General features: G+C 37.9%; 1 protein-coding gene across 2 annotated transcripts; it reads left to right on the plus strand.

Moving 5' to 3' along the window:
* Positions 1-1,324: 1,324 nt before the first annotated feature.
* Positions 1,325-23,053, plus strand: LOC147853940 (DNA topoisomerase, type IA, core). 2 transcript variants are annotated; one of them, XM_087332338.1, is made up of 15 exons: positions 1,325-1,363; positions 1,530-1,586; positions 2,567-2,670; positions 4,000-4,093; positions 5,395-5,494; positions 6,258-6,504; positions 6,610-6,772; positions 6,987-7,106; positions 13,868-13,947; positions 14,054-14,335; positions 14,426-14,594; positions 14,870-14,998; positions 15,082-15,294; positions 22,006-22,185; positions 22,261-23,053. In XM_087332338.1, exons 1-15 carry the CDS (start codon positions 1,340-1,342, stop codon positions 22,894-22,896), a joined length of 2,598 nt encoding a protein of 865 aa, XP_087188464.1. In that variant the 5' UTR covers positions 1,325-1,339; the 3' UTR covers positions 22,897-23,053. The 2 variants fall into 2 exon arrangements, with proteins under 2 accessions (XP_087188464.1, XP_087188466.1); XM_087332340.1 differs by lacking the exons at positions 14,870-14,998; positions 15,082-15,294.
* Positions 23,054-26,999: the final 3,946 nt, after the last annotated feature.

Here is a 26,999-nt window from a genome sequence, read left to right on the forward strand (position 1 = left end):
AGCTACTGTTGCGACCTATGAAGCCATATGGATTTGGCAGTTGTTGTAGGACATTCGGATCACAGTATCGATTCCTGTCTCGATCTACTGTGAGAACATCACTAGAATGCAAGTAGCAAAGAACCCCGTGTTCCATGCTCGCACAAAGCACATCGAGGTGCATTATCACTTTGTGCATGAGCGAGTCTTGAGCGGTGAACTCGAACTCCGGTATGTTAGGGAGTGGAGACAGAGGTAGAGCGAGTCGAGGAGACAAAGGTAGAATGAGTTAGGGAGACAAACCCCACAACATTAGAGATGGAATCATGGAAGTCCAAAATACAATGAATGAGGAAACTATTCAATGTCTCAAGCAAGGGTTAGGATCCTTCGACCGTGCAACTATTTTGGAATTTATACAAACATTGGAAGATGTGACTGAGAAGGTGTATTGTGTTGGTGCACCGAAATCAACCAATGAAGAAGATGGCAAATCAATAAATTGCAACCAACAAATCAATGCCAAACGAAGTGCAACAATAGACATCTCACCAGAACTTATTGGCAGCTCCCCAAACACTTCCAAATCCCACACCAGAAAACTACAAAGGGGAGGAGGAGATTGCCAATATGTGACCATGAGAAGGTTCGGTGTTTCTGTTGCGATGGCTTGACCTTGACTTAAAGGGACTCGATCGTTACATGTTGTAAAAAATGTGGTTGCATTTTGCCATCATCCCGACATGAGTCATAAACTTATGTGACGTGTGTATTCATATTTCATTTTAGGTTTTTTCGCATGGATTATTCCCATGTAAGATGTAAGCTTTAAGTCGATTTGTTATATGAAGCTTGGAGATATAAGTTTGTGTGATTTTTGAGCTTTAAGTTTTAAGTTTTGTGCAATTGGAAATTTGGGGTTTTTTTGAGTAATTTTTATGCATCATTTTCATGGCAAATATTTGTTGTACACTTTGGAAGTTTTTGGAGTTTTTGATGTTTGTTTCTGAGTCAGTCGGGGTCCTACCCTGAGTCAGTCGGGGCCCCGGTGGTGATAAGATGCTGTCAAATAGAGGGGCTCCTTGTTAGAGAGTTGGGCTCCTCCCTCCCTGGTGACACACGAGTCAATAGCCTACTACGAACGATCCCACCCCAACTCTCTCCCATCTATTTCTATTTACGTATGTATTAATTTTCACTATGACTTTGCTACTGCTACTGCATACATATTCTTGTACAAAACGAGAGATCTTCTGCCTTTGTAACCCTCCTCCTCTCTCAGGATTTCTACACCTCTTGCAGCACACGCGCGCGCGCGCGCACACACACACACACACACACACACACACACAGAAACGACATGGCTCCTCCAATCGTGCTCATGGTATGCACAGATTTATTTTCCATCTTCTTGTTTTCGTATGCATATATTTCCCTCCTGCCTACACATTCGTTTAAGCCATGATAGCTTCTACTCTTTTCTTCCGCATATTATGTGAACACTGTCTATTCATTTACACATGTGGTATGCCTTCTTCTTTTTGGTGCAGGTTGCTGAGAAACCAAGCATCGCATCTTCTGTTGCGTCCTTACTTTCATCTGGCAGGGTTTGTATATGTGATTCTTCAGTAATTTCATATTTATATTCCTAAATTTCAGGATCCTTTTTTCCATTCATTAGAAAATTATACTTTCAAGTGTTCTGTTACTATATTTAAACTTTGTTTAAAATTGGCCTGAGACAACTCATACACATCAGCTCTCATGGGAGACATAAAACTAGTCATAATACCAAAATGGCGTATAACATCCAATGGAGATTGCAGCTATTGATGCTAACACAAAAATGCAAGAAACTCAAAGAAAAATGTCTTCACATTTTACCTTCCTAAATGGACACAACTTGATCATATGTAAACTATGCGAAGTTTCCAATGTTTTCATCAAAGGACTTTGCCAAAAACAATTCTAACCGGCAGTTGCCTTTTCTAGTCTTGTTCATGGTGCTTTGAAATAACTTCATTTCTTAATGCATTTTTAATTATCGAGTACAAATAGTCTCAATGTTTGTCTGGCCGTAAGTAGACCGCATTGTTTTCTTGACAAGGGTTCGGATGGTTGCGTCACATCAATACTAGTTGGAAATATGTGATATAAACTTCGTTTTTGTTTACTTGGTTAAAAAGTGTGCAAATGTTTCTTATTCATAAGATAAATAGAGAATGTGTGTCAAAAGTAAGTTTGGGGGCGAATGATTGAGAATCTCAACATTATGCCTAATGCGAATATAAGAAATGTATACTCGGTAAGATGTGTTGCGTTTTTATGCTTTTAAATCTATACCTCTCATTGTAAATATTTTTATCTTATGCTTCTTAACAGTTAACTATGTGAAACTGATTAGAAGTCATCATATTTTTAAAGTGGTCACTGAACATTTGAAAGATTTGTTGTTTTCGATTAAATTTTTTATGTTTATTTATTTATTCTTTACTCTTCAACAATATGCTATGTGCAACATTCATTCACATAGCATGAGCATTGTGAAATATGCTCGTTTACATTTTTTTAGTTGTTTTTATGACAGGCTACAACAAGAAGATCTTATTTGGAAGTACATGAATTCAGTGGAAATTTCAAGGGAATGCAAGTGCGTTTCAGAGTCACTTCAGTAATTGGGCATGTTTTTAGGTACTTCAAGAATCTATGTACTTTATTCCCTTTGGATATTAATCAATGTGGGCATAATTGTAGTTTTTACTTTTGTTTTATCAAGAGAGTGGTTGAAGCATTTCAGAGGAGAGAGTAACATGCAGACATATTCATGCCATATGAAAGAACATGGAGCAAAAGTCATATTTAAAAATATCATTTCCTTAACTATCTGCATTACAAAGGTTAGTAACCCTGGGGGATTCACTTGTGGACTTGCTCTATTAAGAGAGCAAATGAAGCATTTAAGAAGAGAAAGTAGCATGAAAATATACTTATGCCACTGTGAAAGAACTAAGCGTAAAGTAAAGTATCATTTTCTTAACTATCGGCCGCATGCGAGGATGATGGTTATTGTGTTTTAGAATTCCATCACATAGGATGGTAGCTCTGGGAGATTCACTTGCATATAATTATATGGATTCCTATGAATAATTCACACATACTCCATTACTAAAATGTAAATGCAAATCTTCCATTTCGCCGTTAACTTCTAAATTTGACTGCCTTCAATGCTTGCAATGTTGTTTCATAGAGAATCTAGTGTTTCTGTTTTCAAAAGGTAAACAGTTATGCTCTACGCAGTTCTAACTCCCAATGCATTCTATATTGCATTTTTCTCTTTTAAGGCCGTTTCTATACTATATCTCACACAATTAACTTTGTCACTAATAATTTGGTATAAGATATCTTCTTTTTCCTTGTATCCATCTGATGAGACTTGCATTTTCCGCATCTTGTCTACCCTTCGAGCACTACCTAGGATGGCTGCTCCCTTTGTTCGTATCTTTATGGGGTTTTCCATATGTCTGCCCCAAGTCTTGATCTCTATGGTCTCAACTTCATTAAGTGTCCACAGAAAATCCATGGCATTCTAGCTAGATAGTATGGATAGCAGAGAGATTAATGCCAAGTAGTGAAGACATATTAATGCAGAGATTAATGGATAGATTAGGTAGGATTTAAGGCAGAGATTCAGGAAAGAGAGACTCACCAGTTATTAAGGAAAGTAGTAACAAGAGATTAACATAGGGGTTCAGTAGAGATTAACACAAAAACTCAGCAGATATTAATGCAGGCATTCAACATACATTACCATTATAAAATTATACTCATGGATGCAAGCATAGGTGATTGATGATGCTAGTTTCCTCACTAGCTAGTGAAAACCTAGTGTATGAGGATAGAGAAATAAGATATAACCTGCATAATTTATCTTTCAATGTTATGAAAAATGTCAACAAGATTTAGAACATTTCTGAATATTTTATTAATACTCTCTTTGCAACTTTCTGCTTTGGTAAATAGTGTTGATTTTCCTGCGAAGTTTCAAAATTGGGAGACTACAGACCCTAAAGATCTATTTCAAGCTCCTATTGTAAAATCTGAAGCTAACCCTAAGGTGACAATGCTATGTAATCAATATTGGCTTTCATAATTCTGTGATTAATTCTCTTTGCGTGATACTGTATAATGTCATAAAATATTAGTTTTCTAATGTTAAGATAAACTTGCTTAATGTCTAGCTTAGAATTTCAGATCTAATGCTAGTCATATACCAAGCATGTGAATAAAGATGTACATTTAAAATCACCACAAAATGCAATTGGTTATCCAATTTGATTTGTATACTGAATTTTTTGACTTGAATATACACTATTGAATTACAAGTGAAACTGGCCCGAACAATTTTCTATATCAGTGATTAAAATCATTGCTCATAATTAGCTTTTACCCAAATCATAATCATTAAAATTGTGCTTCAGAAGTGAGTAAGAATTTTTACGATTCGACACAATACATCGATTGGACTCAAAACTTGGCACCCTTGTGTGTATTTCTTCATCAATCCAACTAGAATCAAAGATCATAAGCATGGTGTTTCATCCAACACACAATCTGCAGTGATACCTGAAAACTATAATTTCTGATACCTGAAAACAGTGATAGAAAGCGTAATATCTGATCAGAAATTATATTTTTGTCTCTGAATAGAACTTAATGTATATTTCTTTTCTCATATGGATATCGTCAAATTATTTATAACTCCTGGTTGCTAATTTAATTTTTGTGTGGCTGTTTCCATGGATCCTTTGGGTTACTCTTTTGTTTGGTCTTATAGAACAAAACCATGGTTTTCTTGTTATAGAGTCTCTTTTAGCACCAAATACAAAGTATTGCTGAAAAACCCTTTTTGATTAAGTAGTTTATTGACAGTTTTTTATAAAAAAAGATCAATTAACTAAATTAATTGCATAAAACTGTGATAGTTTTATACACAAAGATGGTAAACACGGTAGAAAATTTCTATGTTCTTGTCAAGATGCTATTTAACTTTTCAGCTATTCACAACTCGCGGAAAGCTAGTATGTGTGGGTGTTTCTGAAACTTTCTGGCTACCCTTGTCTTCTTAGAGAAGAACTTCACAATATCAACTTAGCCATGTTTTTCTTGTTGCATAGTAATTCCTTCTAGCACCATATTTTTGAAGTATTGCTGAAAATCCCATTGTGATTAACTATTTCAATAGCAATTAATCATTAAAAAGATAAATTATTTGTGTTAATTGCATAAGCTATTGCAGTTTAGTACAAAGAGATGGTGAATATATAGATCATTTTCATGTTGGTGTGAGGATGTTATGTACCTTAAAATCTTTATGATTGCTACTAGCTTCTTATTGGCATGTGTTATTTGGTGAAGGCACATGTCTGCAAACATCTGCAACAAGAAGCACATGGATGTGATTATCTTGTCCTTTGGCTTGATTGTGATCGTGAAGGTGAAAACATATGTTTTGAAGGTAATGTATGTCGAATTGTTTCTTTATCTCCTTGTTTCTCATCGCAAATGTTACTTGTGCAAGTGGCCATTCCTTCATCTTTAGGGTATGCTATGTGCACATTCCATTGTGATTTTAGTCTGATGGGTGTGAAGACAGCGGTTTTGTACATGGATGTCAAAACTCTATTACAGTTTTTAAATGATACTTGAAAATTGTAAACATATGCATTTCTTTGTCAAAGATGTGCCCGTGTTTTATTATGAATGATGATTACTATATTGTATACCTGTAATAAATTCAATATATATATATATATATATATATATATTGCTACGTCATTTTCTATATACATACTGTAAGATATATAATATTGGTACATAATATTTAGTAAAAGCTGTATGACGATTTTGGTTATGTGAATTGGCACCAGAATGTTCTTTTATGGCATAAGCTATATTAGATTATTATGTAAGTTATATAGTATACAATATGTATAAGTATATTCTATGATTCATCTATTTATAGATTAGTTTATATATAAGGAAAGCAAAAAGGTATCTCATTAATATAAAGCACTAAGAATAAAAACTTATGATTGCTGTCAAAACATCAAAGTTATTGCATTAATATATACCAAAGTGTTAACTTTTTGCATCCTTGAAAGATTTTTATAGGAGACAAAGATAAGAATGGATTATTTTAATATATAGTTTTCTGAAGGTGTATTACGTGTCTGAAAAAAGGAACCAATTTCTAAGCCCTCTCCTGGATGGACATGCAGTGATAGAGAGCATAGGAGGAGTCATGAAGAAAATGTCTGCTCAGCAGATCTATCGAGCTCATTTCTCTGCAATTAGTGAGCGTGATATTTTACATGCAATGGAAAATTTAGTTTCTCCAAATCAAAATGAAGCATTGGCTGTCGATGCACGGCAAGAGATAGACCTCAAGGTGGGAGTAGCATTTACAAGATTCCAGACGCGATATTTCCAAGGAAAATATGGAAATCTTGATTCTAATGTTATATCGTACGTATCTGTTTGGTGATATTGCGTACTCCTGAATTTCGGTCACCGTGGGTTTTGTGTATAATATAATTTGAACAATTTTGAAAATGCCACATGCATTTTCAGGTATGGACCTTGTCAAACTCCAACGCTAGGTTTTTGTGTGGAGCGCCACTTACAAATAACTACTTTCAGCCCTGAATCCTTTTGGAGTATACGCCCGCGGTTGAATAAAGGGGGTCATCAGTTGCAGTTGAGTTGGGATCGCAATAGAGTTTTTGATAAAGATGTAAGTGTTTAGTTATGGTAAAATATAAAAATATGGAGAGAGAATTTTCTTGATCATAGCGAGACTATCATAAGGGTACTTTTTATATTACTCCTAAATATGAGAGGTAGTTTTTATATTTTCCCTCTACCTATTCTTCTAAAATACCTTAATTCATGAATATCTCTCCATATGTGGTGCATGTTCAGACCATATTGTGCTGAAAAATGAGCAGGTAGCTCTCATGTTTCACAAGATGGTAGCTGCTGCAATCACATTCAAAGTTAAAGATGTATCAAAAAAAGAGGAACGAAAAGGGAGGCCAGTAGGGTTGAACACTGTAAACATGCTCAAGGTAATTATTTTTGACATCATGTCTATCATAAAAGTTATGGATAAAATCTACACCAAAACTCAACAACTTTACTTTTCATTGAAGCCTTAGTGTTTTAAGCTTGTATAGAAGGCGAATAATTTGAACACTAGAGTGATTGTAATGTACAAGAAGGTTGAATTTTGAACATTTTTAGCCTAAATTTGATATTTTAAGAAAAATCTTTAAATTTGTAAAGAGGTAAATAAAATTAAAAGTGACTAAAGAATCTTGTTATCGATACTTGTAAGATTCTCAAGTCAGATAGTTTGTAATTTTTGTCTTCGAAAGGTCTCTAGCATAGGTCGATCCAGAATTGAGAGATTCTGAAGTGAGGGAAGCACTTGCGATAGAGGTAGATAATGGCCTTTATATGTTGATGACAAGGATGGGTAGATTGTGGTTCACTAGGCCGGTGCCTACATGCACGACAAATTGCTATTGCCCGATCTATCATGACCCTTTTGCAATGTCCTGGTTGAGATCCCATTTGTGTAGCTCTTTATTGATTTGTAGCATAAGTAGGAGTGATGTCTAAAGTTGTGATCATAGATTGACACATGCGTGATATTCGTGACATTCTCCATGCGCAATATTCTCAATATTCGAGAATATGAAATGACCCTAAGAATATTAAAAAACCATTCGTTTTGCAAAATAGATATAAAATATTTATTTATTTATTTAAATAAATTTATTTTACCAAAAAAAGAACAATTATTCATTAATAGATTATAGTGTCAAGAGAGTTTATGAAACTTATTTTAATTTATCAATCAATTAATTAATTTTTAAAAAACGAATATTTTTATATTTACTATACAAATATGATTAGTATAAACTTTGAATATATGATTAGTTTGAAGTACTATTTTTAATGTCAAAATAAAAATATCCATAAATTTTGAGGGAATAAAAAGTGAGAAATTTATGAGCCTTTATTTTATTTTATTTATTTATTAAAAATAAAACGAATACTTATAATTTATAAGTTATACATTTATTATAAAAATTTAGTAGTGACAAATCCCCAAGTCCCTCTTTTATTATCCCTATTTATTGTCAAGTTCCTTTTTTTTTATCCTAGGAAATTAAAAAAGACATTTTTTTTTTTGAGTTAAACGAATACTTGACCACCCATTCGTATTCGTATTCATATGCATTCGAATGGGAAACCCAACGAATGCGAATATGTCAATCTATGGTTGTGATTGTTCTTTCGTGCTAAGCTTGTTTTGTAGTGTTGTTTGTCAAGAACTTCTCCCTGTGTCTCATGAGTTCTAGCAAGAAAAGCCCCAAACACTGTTGGTCCTCGTATTCCATTACCTTGTGTATTGGGCCAAACCCTTGCTTAAAGAGGCAATGGTATTAACCTCTTATTTTAATAAAAAACACTACAATGACAAACATAATGTTCTTTAGATTCCACTACCTGATGACACAATTGACATATCTATCTTTCTTCTAAGGTATTCATGCATATCTGCCTACCTCAATCTCTAGCTGATATGATGAAGTTCACTGCTGCCGTATCACACTGTGCAGTACATAGGATAGATTTATGTCCATATAAGATAGCTTGATGATGAACCCATCCTCTGATGTGTATAAATAATGTCTTATAATGGGCCATCTTCCTACCAAGTGATATTTTGGGGATGATCCACATTATCTTGTTTTCCAAGTTAATAATATCAATTCTAATCACTCTATTCTTTTCCACTTTGGTCATATTTAGATGGGAACTCGAACCATTGCTGCATTTCAGCATACCAACAATGAATGTCTCCATGTTCAACAATTTGTTTTAATGACAGAAGTGCCAACCTTGAATATCTTCTTTTAGGGAGCTCCCAAAGCCATTGGATACAGGTCAGTGATCAGAATAATGCCTCAATGATTATAGGGTCTGCTCCCATCTCTGTGCACAGTATATTGTGGAGCACTGGTGCTTTGCTTCTTATCATGCTGGCAATCATTGACAGTTACAGTCTCTCTAAATCTATCCAATTATTTGCCTTGTTAAGACTCAGGTCTCCACGTCTCTTTTGAAGACAAAAGTTATAATATATCTAACTTGAGAATCTCGCATGTGGCGAAAACCAGATTCTTTAGTCTCGTTTTATCTTATTTATTTTAATATTTACTTAGTAATGTTTATTTTATTTTAATTTGTTATTCTCAAAGACGAGACAATACCACAAGTGTATCAAATAGCCACAATTTAGTTCGTGGCTCTTGGAGTTGCGAATGTGCAAATTGTCTATCAAGAGCACCAAGGGCTGCATATACACAAGAAAGTCGGGCTGAAGCAGCCTTCCGTAAGGAAAACCTTGGCCCTGTAAATGTTACTCCTATGCATGTTTAAGAGGATTTCTATGCCACCATTTCCTCTCCCAAGGAGAATTCTGGTTATAATCTTGTTACCCATGCTTTAGTGGTGTTAAACACCATCACTTTTATTTTATCCATGTTTATCGACTAACCTTTGTCTGTACAAAATACTTTTAAGGTGGACAAATGTCTTTGTAGTTCCTCGAAAGAGTTTGAAGTCAGCACATATCATCAACGCATAGAAATATTTGTATGGTTTTACTCGATAGGCATGCTTTTGGTCCTCGAATCTCTTTAATGTAATATGATACCTTGTCTATATAGAGACTAAAGAGAGTGGGTGATGGTGGGCATCCTTGTTTTACTCCAATTGTGCTAGCCACAGCCTCTGACAAACCATTGGGAGATTGCACTTTTCCTAACACGGATTCTTACAGTGTATAGACGCGCCATGACATATCTATAGCAATCCCAAGGGCTTCTAGCCGTTGCATAAGCCGAGAACGGGGCACAATGTCAAAGATTTTCGGAAATCCACAAAGCAACAATGACTTCTCTTATTATGGATTCTGCTCTCCAAAGTTGTGAACCCCTTCTGAAAGCCTGCCTGTCCAGCTGAGTGGCAACCATTTCTTTTTGTGGTGTAAAGAAGGTTGATTCACGTGGGCGTGAGGCATTCGGGTGGGGAAGAGGAGGTCGCCCCGGGATATCATATAGAACCTTTGCATATTCATGCCACACTTGAGGTGAGGTCAGTTGTGTGGTGGGTTGCCTCTCATTAAACATTTTCCATGCTCTTTTACTCTCTTGTCCTAGGAACGAGCAATACAAATGATCTTCAAATTTAGCCAAATACAATCTCTTCTGCCTCCTTACGAGGTGTTGGAAGGTTGCTCTTGCTTGGTTGTGTGTATAAATGCCCCGAGTTACATCACGCTGCAAGCATCTCCTTGTATCGCGACATTCCTCATCATACCAACTATTTTGTATTACTCTACCAAGTTTGGGGGGATTGGCTGTTGTGTGAGGGAAGGCATTTGTGGTTGCTTTATGCAATGATTTGGACAATCCTTGGGTAAGTTCTTCAAGGGGTGCGAAAGGATCTAAATCTAGCATGCCATTGTATACACAACAACTATACACATCAATTGTCTTCCGAGTAAATAGATACTTAGCCAGCCCACTCTCCTTAGCATATACATCCTTTGTGCATTCATCCTTTACCTCGAAGCGTAGATATGCATGATCTGCTGCGAAGCCAATAGGTCTACCTGATATAGTGAACACTTTTATTTCAGGTATAAGAGATGGAGATCCCATTAGATAGTCCACTGTGCTTGCACCTCCTTTTGGGTTCCCACATGTCAAAGCATTTGATCCAGGCCATTGTGACAAGCCATTATATATCACCAATCCATGCGCAGTTCCCAAGGCTAGAAAGTGTTTTCCATATTTAGTTATAGCACTCATATCTTGAGCTTGTCGCTTTAGACCAACCTCTTCTTCCATAACTTCTCCATAAACAGCCTCGTTGGTGTTAAACATAGTTGTTCATCCTTGGTTCGTGCATTAAAATCTCCTAATAGTATAATGTCCCCCATAGTAGCAAATCTTATGATATCATCATATAGAGGTAGATATGGTGATTCACCTAGAGGTGCAAACCTTGAGTAAGCAGGTGGAAACCTTGAGTAAGTAGCAAATTGCAATGTATAACTCCCTAAGATCCCCTCTTTTTATTCGTATCCACATGTAGCGTGCATCTACATCCTTATGGACAACATGCACTCTATCATGGAGGAGTGGTTGTATAGCACAACCACTCCTCCCGAACCTCTAGTGCTTCCTCGTGTCCGAGGTTGGGGGCGACATATTGACTCCCATCTATATCCTTGTACGTCGGGGAGTTTGCTAGCCATGTATTGGTGAGTCTTTGTATACATAGCAATATTTGTGTTTTTCAATGTATCTTCAAAATATCCGACATCTGTATGTAGAGAGCTGTTGCAATTCCATATGGTCATGCGTAGGGTCTCATAGGCCATATATCGTCATGCGGTTCTCTTCTCTGTAATAATGACCTTGCCATCTCTATATACGGCCCATTTTCCTTCCTTTCTTGCATCAAGCACTCGTGTCATGTTTTCTTTGCGGTGTGCCACTTGGGTTGGAGTGAGATCGTCATCTAAGTATATTTTTTCACCCTTGAGTGCCTTTCTTTTAGAGAGGAAAGCTTTTTTCTTGTCAATATCCATGAAGAGGATGATAAGGGCTTTAGCTCTAGACTCATCTCTTCCCACCCTCCACGCCGAAGCAAAAGGAATATCTGATGCTCCAATCTTTGTTCCGAGATTCTTGGCATCTTCTTGTGGACTTCCTTTTTCGGCCCAACCAACCACTTGTACATGCAACACACGAGCTTTCCTCTTGGCTTCTTCTTCTAATGTAGTATTCATCATTGCCGTCCTATCCATGGATGTTCCTTTTTGCTTTTTCACTACCTCTATCCAAGGAGCATTTGCTTTAATTTCATTTTGGGCTTGCTCAGCTTGAGCTTTGGCATCTTTGGCCATGTCTACCCATGTTTGCATTTCCTTAGTGACATTGGCTTTCACTGTAGAGATGCATCTTTTCACTGCTTCTTGTCCTTTTTCTAAATCCACTGTTATAGCTCCTAACACAACTTTACTTGAGGATATTTCATCCTTAAGGTATTGTGTCATGTCATCCTTGAGCTCTAAGTGTGATTTCTTCACATTGTTTATTATGTCTTTCCGCATCTCTTCTAATAACTTAGTCTTGACAGAGGCATACAACTCTGTTTTTATGTTTCTCTCTCTTTTTTCATTTCTTCTTTTAGTGCTATTTCTATTTCCTCTCTAATAAGATTGATCTCTTGCGCAATCAAATGGCGTACTAGATCATGTTTCCCATTTTTGACATCAAATGGAATGTCGAATGGGGCCTGTGTTCTGGGTGCCTTGTGCACCCTTCTAACGCTATTCGGGGTGCTTCCATCCCATCCTTTTCGTCTATGGTATCTTCTTGGGGTCTTCCATGGATCTGGACCCTCGTCGTGCGTGTTAAGATCCATCTTTTCATTTTCTGTCCATTCAGACTCCATGGTGTCTTAGGACAGCAGGTACAGGGTATGAAATGCTGAGGGCAGAGGGAACAATATAGATTCCAGGAATTTCTATTGGCCAGAAAACACAGACGAACAGATTTGGTGGAAAATGCAGGGAATCAGATTTGGCAGAGAATGCAGAGGATCAAGCATTGCAGAAAACGTTGAGGACAGACATTGCAGAAAACACAAAGGCTTAGACATTGCAGAGAACACACAGGGCAGACATAGCAGAAAACGCAGAGACAGAGAAAGAAAGAAAGAAAGAAAGAAACATTTACGTCTTTTAAGAGGCCCAAAATGGCCTATAAGCCCAAACAAGAGATTGCACCTTAAGTGTTTTGTCGTCTTTGAGAACAACAAATCAAAATAAATAAATGCTACTAAGGAAAAAGAAATAAATAAGATAAAAGAGACTAAAGATTTTTGTTATCGAGCTCAAGTTGTGTGGTAAGTTGCCTCTCTTTTAAGTGTTTTGTTGTCTTTGAGAACAAATCAAAATAAATAAATGCTACTAAGGAAAAAGAAGTAAATAAGATAAAAGAGACTAAAGATTCTTGTTATCGAGCTCAAGTTGCATGGTAAGTCGCCTCTCTTCAAGCATTTTCCATGCTCTTTTACTATCTTGTCCTAGGAACATGTGACACACGTGCTTCAAATTTAGCTAAATATGATCTCTTCTTCTTCCTTAGGAGATGTTGGAAAGTTGGTCTTGCTTGTTGTGAGTATAAATCCCCTGAGTTGCTTCACGTTGCAAGCATCTCCTTGTATCGTGGCATTCCTCATCATACCAACTATTTCGTATGATTCGACCAGGTTTGGTTTCATTGGCTGTTGTGTGGGGAAAGACATTTGTGGCTACTTTATGCAATGACTTTGACAATCTTGTGTAACTTTGTCTAGGGGTGTGAAAGAATCCAATTCTAGCATGCCATTATATACTCCACAACTATACACATCAACTGCCTCCCAAGTAAATTAGTATTTAGGCAGCCCACTATCCTTAGCATATAAATTCCTTACACATGTATCCTTCTCCTCAAGCGTTGATATGCATGATCTGCTGCCAATCAAAGAGGGAGAAGGACCTATGACATGGAGATTTAATACATATCCAATTATATTGAATTTGTTCATCTTCCATTACACAGTTCCATTAGCTGTGCAAACTTTCAATCGCAATGAACATAAATCGTTTGCTTGATACAGATGTTGTGATGGTTTAAAAGTTCTGTGATTATGACGATTTTGACATATTCACATTTGGTTTGTACTGGTATAGGTAGCTTCCAGCGCTCTGGGAATGGGACCACATCATGCCATGCAAATAGCAGAACGTTTATATACACAAGGATATATAAGGTACAGTTGCTATATATATTGCTTTCTGTGAATGTTTAATTTGTTCAGAGTGCAGTATCTCATAAGTCTGGTCTTTCTTAATTTTTTACTTCCTGTCATTCCATAGTTACCCACGAACTGAAAGCACAGCATATCCATCAAGTTTTGATGTGAGAGCGATACTCTCTTCGCAGCAGAATCATCCTTTATGGGGGGACTATACACACTCACTTTTGACTAGTGGAGCCCATACTCCAAAAGGGGGAGTAGATGTGGGTGATCATCCACCTATTATCCCGATGAGATCGGCAACTGAGATGGAGTTGGCTGGTGGTGATGCATGGAGACTATACCAGTATGTGACACAACATTTTCTTGGAAGTGTCAGCCCTGACTGCAGATATGTCAAGTATGCTGAATACATTTGATAATATATACTATATACTGTATACTAAATAATGTAGAATCTGATGTCCTCCATCTTATACCACTATCTCAGGACTAGAGTAGAGTTTATCTGTGCAGGAGAATACTTCTCGTGTACTGGACAGAGTGTTCTTAGCCCAGGATTCACAACTGTCATGCCATGGCTTCGGATTGTGGAAGAGACTTTGCCGACTTTCTCCATAGGAGAATCTATCCAAATCGGAGAGGTTGAGTTGTATCAGGTACTAAAAAATAACTATAGCTGAATGTGCACTAGTCTATTTTGCTTAAAAATCTGAAATACCAACTTGTTTTATGTATTTATGATAATAACCCAACGTTTTCAAGAAGTACCAGAATACCCCTCTAGCACAAAAGCTATAACTCTATAGGGACATTCAGTATTTTTTGAAAACGTAGCGGTAACTTGTGAACATGTTAGATGTATTTTGCTGTTTTTCCTATCTTTTATTAACTGCAGGAATCGGTATTCCAATCAGATGTTATTTGAATGTAGAGTAGGACTTCACCACCTGATTATTTAACTGAAAGTGAACTAATATCATTGATGGAGAAGCATGGGATTGGAACAGATGCTTCCATCCCTGTCCATATAAACAACATATGTGAGCGTAACTATGCACAGGTAGGGTTGAAAAATTGTAGCACAAGGTTGATTATAGATACTCAATTAAAGCTTTTCGTTTCAATTCTAATAGAGGGTTTCAGGTTCAATCGGGTCGACGCCTAGTTCCTACTACACTTGGGATCACATTAGTGAGAGGATATCAAACCATCGATGTTGACCTTTGCTTGCCAGATATTAGAAGCTTCATAGAGCAACAAATTACGTTGATTTCCAAAGGCCAAGCTGACCATGCTCGTGTAGTTCAACATGTCTTGCACGAATTCATGGCAAAGTTTGCATACTTTGTCTCTCAGGTTTTTGTTTTTCTGTATTTGTTGTTCATTCATAGTTCTATACCTTATTTTTCACAAATTCTGGTGATATGAAAAAATGATAAAATACTCGTCTCTCTCTAATCAGTTGTTATGTAATGGGTAGCACAATTTTAATGACACAAGAATCCCCACTTTTACACACTCTTTTTGGTCTTTATATAGATGAGGCATCTAATTGCATTAGAGAGATTGGGTGGCGCAGGAGCATGTTTATCAATGGCTATATGATGATGATATTTTGCTGATTTCTGACTCTCCAGAGCAGCTATAAAGACATATATACTTCAAAGTCATTCAAAGTCATTTTGTGCATATAAATATTTATTGGCAAAGTGATGGTGTTTGGCACCATTCTTACTAGCAGAGGAATATGTTGCATAGACACAATCCTACACATATCTAGAAGTAACATTCATAGGGGTTTGGTTTTTCCTACAGGAGGCTACCTGTGCTTAACTTTCTCGTGGATATGTGATGGACAGATATAGAAAAAAAATAAAGAAGAGAATAGGAAGAGAAAGGAATACTTTAATATACTATTAGGAAAACAATACCATCTTCTTAGACTCCAAAATTCCTAATCATCTGTGAGATCCTTTGTCACTTTTAGCATGTCCCTGAAAATTTCGGGCATCAATAAGAAAAAAACTTTCACGTTCCGGTAAAAGTTTAACCCACTTCTTCATCTCAACCACCCCCACCAAAGCTGAGCCTTGTAAATCCTCGGATAGCCTTGTAAAAGAAGTGAGGGAAGTCTTCGTAGAAGAAAGAGAGAAGGAAAGACTATTATTAACTATTGTCATTGAGATTAAAGTTGTTCTTTGGGTTTGTTTTTCTTTTCTTTTATTTTTATATATCCTCAAGTTTATGTAAGTTGTTTTTTTATACAACTATTTCTGCTTTGTCATCCCAAATTTGTCAATAAGAAAGCTCTCTTTGTCAGCTTTCTTATGAATCTTTTCTTTTAAAATTTGGATATGAGATGAAGAAGTTATGAGCTTTTTTCTCTGCCCTGCGTTTTGTGCCTTTTTTTGTGCCTTTTTTTCTTTTTCACTTATGGCTGTACATGCTGAAATTTGACTCTTTTATGGTCACACTTAGCGGCATAATCATTTTTAAGCAGACTTGTCTCATTAAATACATCTCGGCTGCGTATAACCTTCTTGAGTTCAGATAGCCAAATCTTGTAGCCAATTTCACCTTCATCTTCATAACCCATAAAGATTCCTTTCATGGACTTTGCATCCAACTTGCTTCTTAACTCAGGCTTTATATGCACAAAAGCATCACAACTAAAGATGCGTCGGTGGTCATATGAAGCTGGTTTGCCAGACCAAACCTCTTCAGGAATGGCACCTTTTAAGGACATATGAGGGGATCTATTGCAAACATGAACTATAGTTTTCTAGGCCTCTCCCCAAAATCCATGAGGGAGATTAGATGTGGACAGCATGCTTCTCACCCTCTCACATAAAGGCTTGTTATACCTTTCAGCCACACCATTGGAAGAGTATGGGACTGTTAGCTCCCTCTTAATACTAGGATTTTCACAAAATATATTCAATTCAGCACTTGTAAGCTCACCCACATTATTTGTGTGTAAGCAGTTCAGCTTTCTACTTGTTTGGGTGGGTCACAAATGCATCAAATTTCTTAAATGCAACAAAGGCTTCATCATTAGATTTTAACAAATATACCAAAAGCTTCCTAGAGTAGTCATCAACAAAAGAAATAAAATAAAGAGCACCCCCAATCAGAATAGTCCTTACATTTGGTGGGCATGTTACAAACATCAAAATGAACTAGATCAAGAAGATTAGGCTTATGAGAGACACAAGAGTAGTAGGAATTCTTTACTTGCTTACCATATTGACATTCATTACAAAAACCAAGTTTTGAGCTTTTAGCATCAAACTTGTCCAAATTACATAGTTTATCAAGGCCTTTTTGGCTCATGTGGCCAAGCCTTTTATGCGAGAATTCCATATGTGAATGGATTTCAGCCAAAGCAATAAACTTGCCCACAAAGATTTACCATGCAAGCAATATATACTTCCCTTCTTTGTACCTTACAATTAGCCTAGAGCCGTTGATAGCTTCCATGGCCCTTTCTCAAAGAGGGTACTATATCCATGCATATCCATTTGTATAACAGACAATAAGCTTTTCGTGATGCTTGGTACATACCTTATGTCATGCAAAACCAGCTCATTAGTATGATCCACAATGAGATGCATTGTGCTAATACCTTCAATAGAACAAGCATGGTTATTTCCAAGATATACATATCCATCGTTGCTTTCATGAAAGGTAGTAAAACACTTCGTAATAGGAGTAACATGGAATGATGCACCTGAATCCACAATCCAGGATTGTGAAAAAGCATCATTCAACGTAAGCAATGCATCACTTATTTTGCTCTTTGTTATTTGCATATCCTATGCATGAATAAAACCGAAGCACCATTAACTTCAGCATGATCTGTTGTGATGGTAGCACAAATAATATCTTCAACATCTGAAGGCTCCTCAATGATGACACTAGAGGCCACATTGACCTTTTTGTCCTTGTCCTTTTTCTTCATTCTCATTGTCCTTTTTCTTCTTATCAGTTGTGTTCTTCTTTCTTTCTAATTCAACTTTGTAATATCTGCAATCATGCTTCTTATGACCTTTCCTACCACATTAATAACAAGTTAATTCAGCCTTGCCTTTGCGTTTGCTCTTGTTTTGTTATACATTTTCATTTTGTTTTTCTATTCTTCCTCTAGCCACATTGGTTGATCCATTTCGCTCTTCACTAGCTTTCCTCTAGATTTTTCATTCAAATTAGAATCCCGTATGCCATCAAAAGTACGATTAGGGTTATTTGAGAGTGAAACAACCAACGTTTCCCACGAATGAGTTAAGGTCATCAAGAAGAACATGGCCTTAAGCTCTCATCAAAGGGAGGTAATCCAGAGTCTTGCAATTGTGAGAGAGTACATGTAAATGCAGATAAGTGCTCAACTGCACTTTTTGACTCATCAAGTTGCATATATACCAGCTTACGCATGAGATGCACTTGATTTACAAGAGTGGTAATTTCATAAGTAGCTTTCAACTTTTCCCATACCTCAAAAATAGTTGTGAGGCCCTTCAGATCCACTAATGTTAGAGCTTAATCCTAATGTAAGCATATGATAAGGAAATAATAGCTAGATAGATAAGAGTAGAGAGAAAGAAGGGTGCCAATCTACCCAACCACCCCAGAGCGAAGAGATCGAGATGGACTCGAGCCTCGATCGGCATCCCATACCACCGTTGTGGCATCGAGCTGTACCTAGTGCTAGCGCGCTCGCGAAGAGTCGATCACCACAAGATCAAAGTCTCAACATAGTCGATAATATAGGAGAGTTCTTTGGGCCTTTATCCCCAACAACAATTGGCAAATTCTTTTTTCTAGAGGTTTTCGTGTATATCTGCCTGATGATGAATCCATCCTCTGATATGCATAAAGCATGTGTCTTGTAGTGGACCATCTTCGTGCCAAGCGATATTTTGTGACTGATCTATTTTATCTTGTTTTTCAAGTTAATAATATCAGTTCGGGTCACTCTCTTAGGGGTAGTGCATTTATGCTTATGCCATGTCACTCGAACTGTTTCTGCATTTCAGCATACCAACAATAAATGTCTCCATTTTCGCCCAATTGTCTTGATGATGTAAGTGCCAACTTTGGGTACCTTCATTTATGGAGCTCCCAAAAACGTTTGATAGGTCACTTATTGGAACAATGCCTTAGTGATTATAGGGGCTGCTCCCATTTCTCCCCGGATTATATTATGGGCACCAATGCTTTGCTCCTCATCATGCGAGCAATCATTGAACACTAAAGGTCGCTCTAAATCTTTCCAATGATTTGCCTTGTTAGGATTCGGTCGTCATGATTCTACTCCATAGAGAAGAGTTGACTTGACAATTGTATTAAATAACCACAGCTTACTTAGTGCCTTTCGGAACTGTAAATGTGCACATTGTCTTTCGAGAGCAACCTTATGTAAGGAGAAAGTTGGGCACAAGCAGCCTTATGTAAGGAGAACCTAGGCCCTGTAAATGTCTCTCCTAGGTACATGTAGGAGCGTGTGTATTCCACCTTTTCTTCTCCCAAGAAGAATTCCGGTTCTGATCTTGTTACCTATGCTTGAGTGGTGTTAAACACCATCACTTTAGTTTTATCCATGTTTATCGACAAACCATTGTCCGTACAAGATAGTTTTATGGCATGTAGATGTCTTTGTAGTCATGATCCTACATGTATTGAGCAGTAACATTCACTGGGTTTTAGTTCCTACTACAGGAGACTACCTGTTAATGATTTTCTTGTGGATATGTAGCCCTTTGTTTGGTTGAGAGACAATGTGCACATTTACACTTCCAAGAACTGCAGAAAACTTAAAGAAATATATATGCTTCAAACATTTACCAGTAAAGATGGTGTTGGTGCAGGTAAAGATTTACCAGTATACGTTGATAAAGCTAAAATGATGGTGTTTGACACCATTTTTATTGGCAGAGTAAAATGTAGCGTAGACGTGATCCTACACATGTTTTGGTTCTTTCTATGGGAGGCTACCTGTGCGTGACTTTCTTTTGGATATGTAGCCCTTGTTTAAGTTGAAGACAATGTGCATATATACACTTACAAGAACTGCAAACAAAATTGCGGTGGTTTAATACATTTTTAATACCAACTCCTCCCAACAGGGTAAAAGCTTGGGAATCAAGCTGTGGTATGGTAGTTAGCGAAGGTCTTTAATCTTGATGATTAACCACATGATAAGGAGCAAAGAATCAATGGTCCATGAGATAATATACCTTGAGAGAGCAATCCAGATAGTTAACCAGGCACTTCCAATCAGTGACTATCCAAAAGATATGGGAGCTCACCAACACATAGGTAGTCAAGGTAGGCACCTGGTAAACCAAACAATTGGAAGAACAGAAAGATACTTATTGTTGGCATGGTGACACAAGAATGGTTCCAGAGAGATGGTATAAATATAAATGCACTGGCTACTTTCCATGCTCCTTATGTGGACTTGATCAAAGTGGAAAAGAATAGAGAAGAAGCAATGACAGTATGTGAGGAATCACTGTTGGATAACGTTGTGCCAAAGAGGAGGATTTTCTTTTTATCAAACCAAAGAGGATCATTTCTTTGGGATCCTTAGTTTATCCCACAATGCAGCATGGTAGAAGATGGTCCTCCGTACTGACCCATTTTTACACTTGCTGCATTATAGATTTATTACCAAGTTCTCCTATGTGGATGCACATCTCTTTCCTCAGTAGGCAGCTCAGGACCTCTTAATATTGGTTATGCATGGAAAGCTATGGAAGAATGAATTTGCCAGTTGTACCATCATGTTGTAAATTCTGAGGAATATTATGGTTCCCATTGTACCTTTTCTATATTCTGCCCATAAGGCTTGACACCCTCCTGTTCATTGATAACAAAATGACCACAGAACCATATCTAGAATGAACTCTCACCATCTTCTTTAGGACAGTTACCCTCTTCCCCATGGTGAATCACATTCTAATCAATGGAGCCAATTATGGTGAATCACGAAAATTTGGGCTGCAAACCTCTTTATATCAGCTAGATATTGAGTTAGGCAGATATGCACGAATACCTCTAGAAGAAAGAATTTTCCAATTATGTCATTAGGAAGTGGAATCTGAATGTTTGTCATTGTGGTGTTTTTTATGAAATAAGAGGGAGATACCATTGCCTGTTTAAGCGAGGGTTTTGGCCACTATGCAAGAAATGGAATATGAGAACCAACAATGCTTATTGGTTCTCGTTATGGGAGGCTGCTTGTGCCCGACGTTCTCGTGGATATGCAGTCCTTGGTTCTCTCTAAAGACAATGTACAGATTTGCAGTTCCAACAGCCACTAAGTAAGTTGTGGTTATTTGATACACTTGTCATGTCAACTCTTCTCTATGGAGTAGAAATGTGGGGACCGAGTCTTAACAAGGCGAGATTTAGACCTTTAGTTTCAATGAATGCCCACATGGTAAGGAGCAAGGCATCAATGCACCATAATATAGTCAGGGCAGAGATGGGAGCAGCCACTATAATCACTGAGGCATTGTTCCGATCAGTGTTCTGTATCCAACGTCTTTGGAAGCTTCCATGTCATCAAGACAACTGGGTGAAAATAGAGACATTCATTGTTGGAATGATGAAATGCAACAATGGTTCAAGTCACATGGCATAAATTTAAATACATTAGCCCCCTTCCAATACAGCTTGGACTGTCCCCATTAAAAAATGACCAAAGTGGAAAAGAATAGAGTGATCCGAACTGATATTAACTTGGAAAACAAGATAACATGTATCAGCCCCAAAATATCACTTGGTACGAAGATGGTGCACTGCAGAGACTAAATAAATGGTATTGTAATATGTAACACAGACTAAATAAATAGTTATGAGCTCACATGACCATAGGAGTCATTATGTACTACAAGCAAATTTTCTCCCTATAATTTCTTTCTAGAGAGCTTTTAAGAGAGGGTTCTGGAAATTTTGCAAAAAATGAGTGATATTTTGAAATTTTCGTGGAAAATAATTTATAATTTCACCATTAATGAGGAATGTTTTTGCAGATTTCCCATAATATTTTTCTTTCTCTTACAGATTGAGTGCATGGATAGTCTCTTTGAGGCACAATTCTCTCCTCTTGCTGATTCTGGAAAAGTGCTCAGCAAATGTGGTAAATGTGCAAGATATATGAAATATATTGCTATGCGGCCATCACGACTATATTGTTCTACATGTGAAGAGGTCTATGGGCTTCCACAAAATGCCAACATCAAGGTGATGACATTCACTTTTTTGTTTATTTTAATTTCGAATCTACTATTGCTCATTTTATACTCCTAAATTTGGCAGCTGTACAAGGAGCTAATATGTCCATTGGATAATTTTGAGCTTGTTTTGGTCTCTTTCATTGGTCCGGATAGCAAATCCTATCCACTTTGTCCCTATTGCTTTAACCATCCCCCATTCGAAGACATAGGTATAATGAAAAGTGATGGAAAAAGTGACAAAGGAGGCAAGATGGGAATGCCATGTACATCATGTCTACATCCAACATGCCGACATTCTTTGATAAAACAGTCAGTGTGTGCTTGTCCAGAGTGCAATGGAATGCTAGTTCTAGATCCCGTTAGTGGTCCTAAATGGAGGCTAGATTGCAATAAGTGTAACTGTCTTGTATATCTACCAGAAAATGCACATCGCATTGGAACTACTGCTGACATGTGTGTAGAATGTGGCTCTACTGTGCTTGAAATTGACTTCAATAAATCTTCTACACCACTTCTAGATGGGGAAACTCTTTATCGAGGGTGTGTGTTATGTGATGATTTGTTACATTCCCTTATCGAAATGAAGTATGGAAGATCCTTCATTAGAAGATCAGGAAGAGGCCGTGGTAGAGGAAGAGGAAGAGGAAGAGGAAGAGGGAGAGGGAGATCTGGTAAAAGCAAAGGTGAAGATCCTCGAATGAGCTTTCGTGATTTTTGAAGAAGTCTGAAATAAAAAGGAATGGAACACTGCCACCTTAATCTTGACAAGTTAGGACTGGATTCGACAACTCTTGTAATTCTTGAAACTAGTTTCAAGCCACATTTCAAAATGGTGGTAGAGGAATAAATATATATGATGAAAGGCGTTTCATTTCTTCATTGCTTTTTGCAGTCCTGAATTTTGTGCGTTTGGTGTAAGCTTCTTCTCATGAGAGAAGATTACATCACTTCTGGAAGCAATACGTATTGTATTGAACCATAAACCAAAATAGACTTAGCAATGCTACTTGATGGAATGGGGTTGTGGGCAGTGCTGGTGTTGCCGGGATACAACTAATTAGGTTTACATCTATCAGAGAAAGATGACAACCTTCTTCTTGCAAAGCTTCGATGGTGCTTCGTCATCAATCGTTTCATCCGGTGTTTCTTCTGTTCAAATTACATTGTTAATGCGTTTTATTTTCTTCTCTTGCATCCTATCTTCTTGATCTTTTGAATGCTTGCTTGCTTTCTTTTCATCCTTTCTTTTTGGAGTAAGTAATACTGCTGTTAATGGGTGATTCCACTGAAACTGTACACAATTGAAATGGGAGAGATTTAGTGGTGATGGCTGTACTGATTTGAAGAAATGATCAAATCCCATCTTTGGTAAAATCCACTCTGTGGTTTTACACAGAATACATCATCTACAAATCCATTTTTACAAGCAGGATACACAATCCATCTTGAACCAAACTAAGGAGATACCCTTGATGCCCAACTCAAGAATTCAGTCCATGAAAACGAGCAAAGTTGAGCTGTCTGATGGTTTATTGTTGGTGGTTAACTGAATCACTGTTGGAAGTGCCCAATGAATGTGTTGATTTTGGCACTTCGTGTCATCTTTGTGAAGTTACGGTTGGTTTGTTTCTTTTTTGTCCTGTTGGATGCAGAAGAAATTGTTGTGACATGGTTGTGCTCTTTGCACATGCATTGGGTCCTAATGAATGCCACGTGGTTATATACTGTACACATGCAGTGGGGCTCAAGTTATAGTTAATGGAGGTGAGATATAAGGAAACACACTTTCCCACTTACTACAAAAATGCCTTTAAATGACCTTAGACTAATTGACATCTTACTTAAGTGATTAATAGATGTTTGAAAGAGTGAAACCCATAGTTCTTGGATATATGTTATTCGACAAAAATACTAGCCATCATGCCTTCGGATTGAGTTTTTGATTTCTGTGTCACATCTATTGGTGTATTTATTATACAAATATTTTATTTGGATGTAGGATAAGGCTAGGGCACCCTTTACGCCACTTTGACATGTTTTAACAACTTAGGTTTGGTTGGCCCTTGAAGAAGGGTAAATGTTGTGTCCTCCATATATCCTTGGTTACTTTTTGGAATACACACCGTATGTGGCAATCAATTACACACGTAAGATAACAAGAGTACACAAGATAGATGACAAAATCAATAAACAATAATTTAACTTGCATTGCTTTTGCCCTAGATACAATGAATTTGAACCCTTTAAATAGGCATTAGTAAGTGTACAAAACAGTGTCATATTTTTTGGCCTCCGGTTCACACTTTTGTCACTAGATGATACTCTTTCTTCGGCCAACAAGTGAGGTCAACGAGGACGTGGAGGAATCTGCTTGATAATAGTAGCCGAAATCTCGCACACGCTTCTTGGCACATAGGACGTGTGGTTTGTGGGGGTGGATGTCATGAAGATTTTTGGCAATGGTGTGAAAATCACACGGAATGGTTGATGGTCACACACGTACGTTAGCATATTACACAAACACTTGTAAATATGAAAATAAGTATAGGGCCTTGTGGCATTTTTGTCCATACAAAGAGGTGCAAGTAGGGTTTTGAACCTTGCACCTCTAAGATAGAGGACAATTGACTTACCACTAAGTTAAATTGTTTCTTTCAATGTGTTTTACATATAAATTCTCATACATGAGAGCTTGAATGAGTGACATGGTTAACATGCATCAAATGCATTCCATGCATAGTATGCATGTCTTGTACCTTCACATGCATCATATGCATGGGGACTGAAAAAGTTAATATGCGGAAGCTTGTAGACAAACCGGCTCAACTAGATAACAACAGTAAAATAGAGATGAAGGTTTAATGGAAGCTTAAGAATACACTATACACGGGAGAGATAGAGAGTAGAACAATGAAAACTCAATTCAAAATAATAACACTTTGTACATACAAATGTCCTACAAAACACTTTTTATACAAGTCCTTTAAAGGACTGATAGAAGTACTAACATGTACTTCAATGCTCATATGAGCGATTGACACCAACTCCAAGGAATATGCCTACGTACTAGGCTTGGATCATAGGCTCCAACGGCCTACCGGTTCTCACTATTTCGGAGTATGATCCGGTTCTCCGGTCCAACTCTAGGTTTTGGATACTGATTTGGTTCTCCCCTCCGGATATCGATCTGGTTCTCCCCTCCGGATATCGATCCGGCTCTGGCTTATTTAGCCGATTCAGATTTGATTGAGCTTGAGGTTGGATCGATATGTGTGTCTACCGGCCCTTTCATCCGCCTCCTCCTGGCATCTTCTTGCCTGGCTTGTGCTCTTGGTCTGATCTGGTTCCTCTTCCCATGACTCATCTCGTTCTGCGCACCTCGACCTTCTCGGTCGGTTTGTCAGTTCCCTAGCCCTTGTTAGCTCCCTTGCTGTCGTGGTCCTAGCGCTTCTCGACCCGCTTGGCCAATCGATTCGACTCCCTTGAATCGAACAGTCCGATTGAATCGACTATTTCCGATTCACTTCGAATCATGATCGAATCGGCTGTCTCCGATTCGTTCCCGCTCTTGTTCGAATTGGCTGTCTCCAATTCGTCTTCAACCTTCAGGCCCTTCAACATGTCGGACCATGTCTGGGTCTTGGCCTTTTTCCTCCGACTAACTCTACCGCGGTCACCGCTTGTTCCGACTTCCTCAGTCGACTCGACACCCTTTTTCTTCTTGTCTCCCCATGCTTCAGTTGTTTCCTTCTCTTCGGGTGTTTTTCTAGTTTCTGTTTCGGTTCTCTCCGTACCAGTACTAGTTCTCCCCCTCAAGTGAGGCATGTTGAGATGCTGAAGACCAAGCATCTCTGAAACTGTTGCAACTTGTCAGTTCCAAGGGCCTTGGTGAAGATGTCGGCAACTTGTCGATTCGTCTGGACATACCAGAGTTCGAGTTCACCGCTCAGGACCCGCTCGTGCTCAAAGTGATAATGCACTTCTATGTGCTTTGTCTGAGCATGGAACATGGGGTTCTTGGCCAGCTGCATGCTACTGATGTTGTCGTAGTAAATAGAGATTGGAGTTGGTACATCGATCTGGAGGTCGTGCAACAGCCACCGAAGCTAAATGGCTTCACAAGTCATGACGGTGGCTCCTTTGTACTCAGCCTCAGTGCTCAACAAAGCCATTATCAGCTACTTCTTGTTGCTCCACGCAACAATCGCGCTCTCGAGAGAAAACAAGAAGCTGTATGTTGATTAACGATTTGACGCATCACCATCCCAATCAACATCTATATAACGGACTAACTTTCCAGTTATACTGTGTTGGTACAATAGTCCCCGATCCTTAGTGTCGATCACATATAGAAGTAGATGATGCACGCACTGAAGGTGCTCGACGGTTCGTCGCTGGATGAATTGACTTATCACCTTGATCGGATAGCTGATGTCGAGTCGGGTGATACTAAGATATATCCAACTTCCAACAACTACCTAACTTCTCGTTGTAGGCCATTTCTGGTTGCAGGCCGGTTGTCAGAACTGTTTCTCGTTGCAGGCTAGTTCGGAGTCGAGTCGTAGCTTCTAATTTCGGTCAAGGGGTGTTGAGACCGGCCGACAATTGGTCATGCCAAACTTGTACAACATATTCATCACATAATGTTGCAAAGATAAGAATATGCTGTCGGGGGTGTGGATCACTTTGATCTCGAGGAAGTAGTGAAGGTCCCCAAGGTCCTTCATCTCAAATGATGCCACAAGTTGAGACTTAATACGACTGATTTCCTCTTGGTCGGGGCCGCTGATGACTAAATCATCAACATAAAGTAAAAGACTT

The sequence above is a fragment of the Azolla caroliniana genome, unplaced genomic scaffold (genome assembly GCF_043228905.1).
Source record: "Azolla caroliniana isolate FFs.n. ecotype wild unplaced genomic scaffold, voAzoCaro1.0.p SCAF_16, whole genome shotgun sequence".
Classification (NCBI taxonomy): Eukaryota; Viridiplantae; Streptophyta; class Polypodiopsida; order Salviniales; family Salviniaceae; genus Azolla; species Azolla caroliniana.

Excerpts from the sequence above, each read along its gene's own strand:
- LOC147853940 (XM_087332338.1), top strand. The coding sequence starts at position 1,340 with ATGGCTCCTCCAATCGTGCTCATG. Across the intron at positions 1,364-1,529 it reads CTCCTCCAATCGTGCTCATG|GTTGCTGAGAAACCAAGCAT; the intron begins GTATGCACAGAT and ends TTTTTGGTGCAG. Across the intron at positions 6,773-6,986 it reads ATAGAGTTTTTGATAAAGAT|GTAGCTCTCATGTTTCACAA; the intron begins GTAAGTGTTTAG and ends AAAAATGAGCAG.